A 9876-nucleotide genomic window follows, 5' to 3' on the forward strand; every position below is an offset into this window, starting at 1 on the left:
ATGATTGATATCAACTACTTATTATGCTTATGCTGTTCTGGCAAGGATGAGATTTATTCTTGGGAAGAAGTTCAAGAAAGACAATGATGGATAGAAAGTGGAATTGGATATGGGATTCCAAGACATGTAAAATGACGATTCTTTTAGTGGAAAAGGTCAGAAAGATTTGTCTCTAGTGCTTCCTTTGGCTGGGGCCCTACTAAGCTTGGATGGTCTAAATATAAGCGTTGATGTTGCATGTTGGGGTAAGCCAGGTGAGAAGTGGTGGGGGGTTGGTTGTTCGATAAGAAATCACGGTAAGAGTTCATAGTGGGGTTTTATGCCTATAAATGTGGTGTCAGAAATTCCACGCGAACATTGCTTCATTTTGATTGAATCAGATTCAACTATGGTAGTCAAATACATTATAAGATCCAGGTTGCCAACTCCAATAATTTGGGATCGGATGTAGTAGACCTGTAATTTGAATAAGATGTAGAGGAATTTATTGGTTGACAATCTAACAGACAACACATGCAAATTCGTTGACCAAAAAAAAAAAAAAAATTTGGATTATCGACTCGGTTGATTAGGCTTTTGAGTCCTTCCCTATACTCTTATCTAGTTCCATGACATGAATTTGCTATAAACAATACCAGGGAGGAGATGAACAAGGATCATTTGCTCCACCACCATTACTATCTGTAAAGCTATATGGGTGTATCGACAATACACCCCAAATATCTGAATCTCACACCACTTACAATTGAAAAGTTCTCAAGACACCTAAGTACTATGCTACAAGCTTTCCTAAAAAGAATGCCAACAAGATTTGAAAAAAAGAAAGAAAGAATGAATTGTAGTTTAATTGATCAAACCAATCCTCATCACCAACAGCCCAACTGGAGTAGGGGCCACATAGCCTGAGAGCCAACTGCATAAGCAGTTTTAGTATGACATGGTTCTTCTAAAATTCCAATCAAGTGTTCTTTGCCCCTCCACGATAGCTGAAGCAAATACCTCATCATGAAGGAAATCGTTCTGATTCGGTTACGAGGTTGACTAAGAAACTCTCATAAATCTTGGCTACAAGGTATGCACAGTTTTTCTCATAAGCCAACATGTATGTGTGGTAATTTTGATGGATCGGAAGATATAAGATTGGCCCACAAGTTTGCTAGCGTGAGAAAGTAGTGCTCCCCATTCCAGACCACCATCTTCATGTCTGGTTTAATTTGACAAATAGTGACCAAGGTGAGGAGATAGTGAAATGATGTTAAATTCAAAGAATTACAAGACCAGTCCTAGAAGGGAAGAAGCCATCATCCAAAATCAGAAATTAGGATCTTTTGATCAGAAAGACTTTTTGGTCAACAAGATCTAGGTGGGATCCATTAAATAGTGGAGCCCAATCTCGTATGGGTATGCAACATGTAGACAGGCAAGGATGATGGCTTCTCCTTACCTACAGATTATTCTTCCAAAATTATGGATTGAAGATTTCCAACATACCTGGCACCATTCTCGGAGACAACATTGATAGCCTGCAAATGGGTTCCTGCAGTGCAAAAACATGATTTTGAAGGTCGGGCACATCGAGATCATGAAAAAACTTGATGGATTCCAGTAATGCCTTGATAGTCCCTTTGTATCCAAAACCAACTATATCAGAGATACTCTGGAGAGCTTCTTCTAATCCGGATCCTGACCATACAGAATCACAATCCTCCAAAAGAGAGAAGATATGTGTAGGGTGTGTAGGGTCCATGACGCTCGACAGTATCCAAGGTTTGTAAAGTGTTACTGAGGTTCTCAGAATTTTAACCACTCTGTAAATTTCTCCTAGGGCAACAATGTATCGTTGACCTGTATTTATTAAAGAATTATTATTGAAGACAGAGAAAAAAGTGACTGAAAAATAAAAAACAGAACTAAAGCAAAGTCAAACAAATACCTTGAGATTTAGATAATAGTTGCTTGTGGACATTCTTTTGTAACGCTTGCTTCCAAATGGAGTCCCCATGTTTCAGCTCTTGAGCACAGACTGAGATCATTTTAGACCATGTGGTAGTATAACTGGATTGGTCTTCCAAGGATCCTAAAGTCAGGACATTTACCATTGAAATGGCATGCTCAAATAGCGCAATTGCTGAGCTCAAATGCTTCTCTGCCTAATCACGACACAACTGTACAAGTTAGCTAGAGCGTGCTATTGATTCCAGACAAGTTGCAAGTAAAATGGATAAATAATTAACTTCAAGTTCAGATCCCAAATTTGTGGGATAAGGCTTTGATGATATCAACTGCTTTGAAAATTCCAAACCAGTAGAAATTTATTTCTAAGGTATTTTTTAATAAGCGACACTAGTGTCAACTTATGATTGTGGAGTTGATCCCATTTTATTTTATTACCCTTCACAAAAAATTCAAAATATAACAAAAGAATATGTATTTTCATATAGAGAAATACAAGTTTTTGTTGCACTAGTGTCAGAAATAAGAAAAGAGGCACGTACTAATGATATTCTGTTTGACAAGTGATACTCTGATTCAAGCATTTGAAACTTTGGTTCCTTCATAACTTCTAGCAATTCAGTCACACAAATATTTCTTGTTGGATGCTCCTCCAAGCAAACTTCTTTGGAGACTGCATTCTCTTGGTTCAATTTCTCATGAACTGCCTGAAACAGATAAATTACATTGGACATATGTACAACAGAAATTTCGTAAATCTGTCTTATGTGTTTGATAATTGTGCAAATTGATGATATTTACCCTTAATTTGTGGTGATTAATTAATGTTAATTTGATTAATATAGCCTAATTAATTGAATTTTCTTTCTTGTAGGTCTTGGAGGTTCAAATTGAGATAAAAATGCTAAAGATGGATTTTTGGTGAATAAAACATGCAAAAGCGTGGAAGAGCAATCACGAGACAAGTAAAAGGAAGGGCTAAAGAAATGAAGAAAAGTTTTCAAAAAATTAAAATCTCTGCACATTCTCTTAAGTAAAATAATAAAATTCTCTCATATTTTGTCTTATTCTGAAAGACCTCATACATCTCTCCATATCTTTTTTGTTTCTATTTCTCTCTCTCTTTCCTCCACGTGTTAAATTCTCTCTCCTTACTACATCTCTCACCTTCTATTTTTAATTAGTATCTTTTTTTTTTCTATTCTCTTAACATTATTTATTTTCTCTAGACTTTTAATTATTTTCTTCTTCTTCTTCTTCTTCTTCTCCAATCTTTCTAATCTCTATCCCTCTTTAATTTCTTTTAGTTTATTTTTTTAGATTTTTTATTTAATAATTTTGTAGGACTATTCTATGGAGATTGTTGGCTAAAATCCTAATTAGGGCTAAGGGTGAAACTCAAAGATTGTAATTTTATTTCGATCAACAATGGTGGATTAATGTTTATATATTTTTTGTATTAATTTAAGGTGAGTTAATTATTTTTTTTTAATTATATATCTATAAATTATTTTTGAGCTTTTGTCTATAATCATCACATTGAATACTTGAAAATTTTTCTTGATTCATTGTGGATGATTATTATATTGATTGTTTAATGAATCCCTGTGGTATGTGAATGTGCAACACGTGGCAATCTTATATTTTCCAAAATATTTTAGAAAATAATTTTTGGTTTAATTGTCATATCATCCGGTTAGGAAGAATATTTATTCGAACCTAACCGAGAAAAAATATTGAATGAATAAAATTGTGATTTTTGAGTGGATCCTCGATGCCTTAGCGCTTTTTAATTTCTATTTTAAATCTTTTAATTTTTGTTCCATACGAAAATGTGGAAAATCATCTTTTTAACAGTTTAAGTCAAATCTTATTCCACCTTATCCATGTTTTATTTCAATTTTTACATAATCCCCATGGCGGCCTTGGACTCCCGAGATTTTACCACTTCACTACAACCCTGCACTTGGGGTATTTAACCTAAACTATTTCAGTCGTTGCATTGTTCACTAAGTTCCTCATATTTAAAAGAGTATGAAACTTTTTAAAGAAAAGGAAAAATGTGTAAACTACAATATAAAAACTTAAATATTGACAGTACAAGAAGTCACACATGTACATAGATGACAAAAGTCCAATATAGTGATGATGATAAGTTGAGCAATGGAAATAAAAATAAAAATTATACAATAGAGAAGATTATCATAAAAATTATTACAAGGGTAGTATGTGGTAACCAATTTATCCAAGCACAGCAAAGTATAAAAATAACTGAGCCTCGACAAAAAAAAGTTAAGGAACAAGTGAATATCGTTAAGCAAAGTTTAAGGGTAACCTCCACGGCTATAAAAATAAAAATAAAAGCTCTAGTGAGCACACTCCCATTTAAGGTCTCATAAAATGTACCCAAGTAAGTTTTTAATACTCTATTGAGATGTCACTAGGTAATGTACTATGAAGACCAACAACGGCATAGGTCAGCGTGCAGCTTGAATGCTCAAGCCCAAGGCTTGAAGGTTTGTAGCTCAAAAATCAAAGCCAGACCAATGCTCAGGTCTGACTGAAGAAGCCATCCCCTCCAAATCAAACTGGGATACATTCAACTCCCTAGAAACCACAATATGTCACCCAGGTTTGGCAAAGGCACGGCCAGCATATGTCATGGACATTGACATTTGAAGTGTTCAAATAAGGTAAAACATCCATTTGAAGTATACATGTAAAATAAATAGGTCTCAAATTTTTTATTCAGTCCCCCAAACTTCTCGATATCATAACTTCAACTAAGAAAATCTAAGCATAAATAATACAAATAATGTTTAAACCAAAGGTAGAATACAAATAACTCGGTCAAATAACACACCTGGATTTCCTCATGGAGGGCCATTGCTTGTGCATCTTCACCCGAAAGAGCAGCAACGTTTTGAGCTTTCTAACAACAACCATATTGCACAAATTTAGTAATGTTATGTGTTAAAGAAAGATCTTAATCATGAAGAGCACCAACCTTTAGACCGTCAAGATGATGATTTGCAATGAAGAAAGATTCCTCTTTCAATCTAGAGTACAAATCTACAAAATTCTTCAGCTTTGATTCAATAGGAAACTGTTTTTGTATATCTCCTAGACCAATCACAGAACTTTGATCTTCTGCCCTCTCTTCTGAGAATGCATCTTTGAATTCCCATGAATTTTCATCAAAATCATCTTCTCCAATTAGTAAATTAGAATCCAAGTGTGTCTGAGTTGAATCGAATCCATTTTCAGCTTGTTGAGTAGAACCAGCAGTCGGGATCTTCTCAGTCTGACTGTATAAATTAGATATGAGGTCATTGAGAGAAACATCCGAACTGAAAACCTGACTGTTGATTCCATTTTTCATGAACGTGGTGGATCTGGATGAAAATAAATCTTGAACAAATAAGGAATCGTCAGAATCCTCTTTCCCATTGCTAAAAATTGACAGAGGCAGTGCACCTTGATGATTCTCCGACCATTTTCTGTCACCCTGAAAAGGAACCTGTTAATTTTTTATTCAATGATCAAGATAAGCTCAACAAAAGCATGCCCTGCTAGTGAACTTCAATATAACAATAAATAACAGATGTAAACAATAAACAGAAACAGATCAATTAGGAAGCTAAAAATCAATATAAAGAAAATGGTGCAGAGAGTCCAATTAGGGAAGATTATTTTATCCACTAAAATAGCCTACGATGAGTTCACTGTCTGACGGCATACCTGTACCTGGGCACCAAGCCCTTTTTAAATATAAAGAAATAAGTACATTTGAGGGTATTTAGGGATAGCTAAAACTGGAGATAAATTTAAGGTAAATTGATAGAGAGAGTTTGGTCCTATGCAACAACGACCAATAATGGCACCAGGGAGAAGGAGCAAGTCGAAGACTTGAAAAGGACGAGAGGAATACCGAATAGGAAATGAATGGAGGTAATAAGAAAATTTATGAAGACAAGTGCCTTGATTAAAAATATGGCTCAAGAAAGAGTTGAATGGGAAATTGGTCTGTTCACATAAGTCTAAATACGTCTTTTCCCAATGCTTCACCTCATCATGCACAAAAAAAATTTCCTAATTCAATCATCATCTATCAAACATCCTGGCCAACACTCAAAAGGTTTCATGCAACATTTTAGCCCAATGAGATGGATCAGAATAAATAAGACCATGATTCAAAGTTTCGTGCTGTTTCGGAATATTTCGGCAAAACATTCCTGTTTCATTCAAGACCGGAACAAAACACTGACCCCAAAATATTGAATGTTTCAGGAATGTTTAAACCTCGAGTGAGATGGCTAGTAACACATTCTCATACATACGATATCAATAAGCACAAAACATTACAAAAAGAGTGTTCCTCAAAGTACTGAGTAGTGCCCAAGTTCTGTGGTTCTTGGTTAGAGGGCTAATGTGCTTCAAGTAAGGTTGAACTTTAACTTTGGTATCCTTTGCTTCATTGGTTGATAAAAGACGGTCACCTCATGTAGTTATGATTGGCGTCCAATTTAGACTTACTAGGGACTCGAACAAAATATCCCTTGCATAACAATGTATTGAAGTAATTGCATACATGGTGATCAATTATTCAATTTATAATAGTCAACTAGCATCACAGTTCATTGAATTTGGGAAAACATACAACATAGACTCAGATAATTAATGTCACGGATATTGGGAAAAGAAAGGAGTCCCAACAGATACATTGATATCATTAAGGACAAGTACGGAGTGTTAACTAGAGTAAAAACAAGGGGAGACAGAGGAGTTTCCAGTTACAGTGTGTTTTACATGGAGGGTCAGCCCTGACTCCAAATCTTTTTTGCAGTGTGGAAAAATTAACTGCTCATATTAAAGGGAAGAACCATCAGATGGATATTTGCAGATGACATAGAGTTGGTTTATGAGATTAAAATAATAAATGCAAGTTAAAAAGGTATTGATGCTTTGTGCAAGCCATGTGGCACATTTCCATCAGCATGATAGGCATGCCATCGCCTTATTTTTGTGAAGCATTCAAGCTAAGGGTGACCATAGTAGGCAGCTGGAAATTGAAGACAACCATAGGAGGAAACCAGAAATTGAAGACAACCAGAAAAAAAATTACCCACTAATTTGAATTTTGAATTTTGATGATTGTAGGAGGTTCATAACTAGTAAATTCCCAACTTATCACCTTGAGTTTACTCAAAACGCAAGCAAAAATGCCAAATTAAAAACTATACATCTCCCTATAAATTAAACAAATCACATCAATTATATAAATACCAATGAAAACACTTCATTCTATAAAGATACCATCAGTTTTACATAAAATGCTAGCTAAAAAAGCTCTTAGAAAAATATAAAAATTTCACAAGCAATAAACAAATAAAATAAATTACCAACCTCAATTTCACCATTAAATGTGAGTACTTCCATTTCAACTCCTGAATCAGCAACCTTTGGCTCTTCCTAGAATTCAATAATAAATGTTAGAAGATCATAGTTTTCACACTTTCATCAATTTTAAATGAAAATACATGAAAAAATCCAAAAGAATCGTTACCTGCCCAGGAGAGTAATTTCTTTCTCCATTCTCTGAAAATGCATCCTTAAACTCGCATAAATTCTCACCAGGATCAAAATTATCACCAACATTCAATCCATTTTCAGTCCCAGACTCCATGAATTGACTGAATATATCTGAGGTATGACCATTGGGAGTTGTTACACCAGATTTGAAATCAAATGCATTATCAATTTTGGTAGGGTTTAAAGAAAACCCATCTGAATTAACAAACCAATCACCACCATGTTGTCCATTTTCTCTAAATCCAGACATAATTTTGTGTCCTTCAGTACTTCCCCACATTCTTCCATCAACCTTCACATTCAAAAAAATATAAAATTTAAATATCCCTAAAAATGTAATTTCGTCACAGAAAAATCAAGTGCATGTAACAGTGTGAACAACTAAATATGAAAAAGAGTTTTTGTCTGTGTTTAAGAGAGGGGCAGTAAATATGTATCATATCAAGTACTTTCCTGATTATAATTGATAAAATCTGGAAAATTAACCAACCTGAGATTCATCTTTGTTTGTTATTGATATTGAAGTTGTTGTCTGTGTTGCTGATTCAACTCTAATTCCCGATAAATCAGAATCTTCCTCAACTTTCTAACAACAAAGAGGAAGGGAAAAAAAAAAGGCGAAATTTTCATTGACAAAGATAATAGAAACATCTAAAACTAAGCTTAAAAAATCTATAATTCTTCACCTTTATGCCAATATCGCTATCTCCGCCTCTGGATTCCGAGAACGCATCCTTGAATTCCCAACCTTCTTCATCAAAATCCCCATTTTCGTCAACCAGATTCGAATTTGACTCATTATCGTTCTTGATCTGCTCAGACTTACTGTACAAATTAACAATAAGATCCTTAATACCGTTCTCAGATCCAGAATTTAACCCATTTTTCACGGTTGATTCTGGTTTAGGAGAAAACATGTTCCAGTCCCGAGCATCATCGAATGAAGGATTGACCGAATCCGATTCCGATTCCTCTTCCTCATCTCCAAAGATCGAAAGAGGCAAAGCTCCTCGAGGCTTCTCCCAGGTTTTCCCGACTGATTCTATATGGCTCGGTTGCAATTTTGGGGGATTCGTCGACGGATCAGAAAACAAAGGAATCGGATCGATATTACTAGGGTTTTGAGAACCTAATAATCCATTAGAGATCTGAAATTGAAGAGAGTTTCCGAAGAAATCTTGTTTTTGAGAGAAATTATCCATGAAATCTCCCCAATCATCATCGTCATCTACTCTATTGTTCTGGTTCGGATTAGAAGATGGGACGAAATTGAAGTCTCCGAAGAACTCATCATCTTCGTCTTCAGCTTGTTTTTCCGCCATTGATGAACCAGACGAAGACGACTCTGGTTCTTTGTTGATTTTGTATAAAAGACTCTTGGTGCGCACGTTTAGCATGTACGCACACCGTTCACTGTAGTATACGTCAACGTTGGAATGTGGGAGGAGCGTGACTCATAGAGCTGGGAATTTAGGGATGGTGGGAACTAATGTACACTAGTGGTGATGCACCGACGGATTTATGTATATTTTAAAGAGTCGAAATCCGATACTGTGTCCCGTTTCTATAGATAGGATATGTGTCTACGTGTCATAATTTGATTGGGAAATAAATACATTAAACTGTTTTAAACACCAATAAAGCATGCCACGTAGACACCCCTTCTGTTTTATAGAAACTGAACACCGTATTGGATCCTAAGTCTATTTTCAAAGCTGCTATTGGCACTCCAACTATTACTTAGTGAGTCGTGATGAATGCATACATTTTTTGGTACGCGGCTAACATGGCAAGGGCACTTAACCGAATATCTATTTCTTTGGGATACATATGAAAAAGATATACAGTTCTATGCCCTCGCCACATCAGCAGCATACCTAAAATTGCGTGCATTCATCATTATTCTTACTTATTATACCATAATTAAAAATAAAAAAATAAGTGAATGATTGAGAATAAGTAAAAGTTTGTGTACCAACAGAAGTTCTCTCATTTTTCGTTTGCTAGCTTTCTACTTTTTTTTTGGTTTAGGATTTTATATGAGTCTGATCATAATTGCAAGTAACTATTGAAATTATTTAAAGACTTTTGGGATGGAACGAGTACATACTGTCTCATGTCCTGATCCCACGAAAGTTTCCCAACATGCAAAAAGGTAAGTTAGGGGACTATCCAGTTTCGAACACACGACCAAAAAAAAGAAATTCCTAGTTGGTTTGATCTTTATTTGATTTGTTTCTCCTCTGGTTTCATTGGTTTTCTTTTCAAATTTGACTCATGTATTGATAGTAAGTTATTCATTTTCCATCTTAGCATACTTGGTATGCCACC

The 9876-nt window shown here is 35.1% G+C and overlaps 1 protein-coding gene across 3 annotated transcripts; it reads right to left on the reverse strand.

Moving 5' to 3' along the window:
* Window positions 1-646: 646 nt before the first annotated feature.
* LOC147395788 (uncharacterized) lies at window positions 647-9021 on the reverse strand. Of its 3 annotated transcripts, none has more exons than XM_086450545.1 (10): window positions 8232-9016; window positions 8036-8131; window positions 7520-7837; window positions 7360-7425; window positions 4961-5473; window positions 4817-4885; window positions 2496-2660; window positions 1934-2150; window positions 1492-1845; window positions 647-1204 (listed from the first exon to the last, which is right to left on the reverse strand). In XM_086450545.1, exons 1-10 carry the CDS (start codon window positions 8940-8942, stop codon window positions 1089-1091), a joined length of 2625 nt encoding a protein of 874 aa, XP_086306671.1. In that variant the 5' UTR covers window positions 8943-9016; the 3' UTR covers window positions 647-1088. The 3 variants fall into 3 exon arrangements, with proteins under 3 accessions (XP_086306671.1, XP_086306672.1, XP_086306673.1); XM_086450546.1 differs by having other exon boundaries at window positions 4961-5461; window positions 8232-9015; XM_086450547.1 differs by lacking the exons at window positions 647-1204; window positions 1492-1845 and having other exon boundaries at window positions 1985-2146; window positions 8232-9021.
* Between the last annotated feature and the right edge of the window lie 855 nt (window positions 9022-9876).

This window comes from Akebia trifoliata, chromosome 8 (genome assembly GCF_017979445.1).
Source record: "Akebia trifoliata isolate Shusen 1 chromosome 8, ASM1797944v1, whole genome shotgun sequence".
Classification (NCBI taxonomy): Eukaryota; Viridiplantae; Streptophyta; class Magnoliopsida; order Ranunculales; family Lardizabalaceae; genus Akebia; species Akebia trifoliata.

Bases quoted from the DNA above. Each gene is read 5' to 3' on its own strand.
- LOC147395788 (XM_086450545.1), bottom strand. From the start codon at position 8,942: ATGCTAAACGTGCGCACCAAGAGTCTTTTATACAAAATCAACAAAGAA. The intron at 7,838-8,035 runs GTTGGTTAATTT...TTGAATGTGAAG, and splicing joins CAAACAAAGATGAATCTCAG to GTTGATGGAAGAATGTGGGG. The intron at 1,846-1,933 runs GTATTTGTTTGA...TAATAAATACAG, and splicing joins ACTATTATCTAAATCTCAAG to GTCAACGATACATTGTTGCC.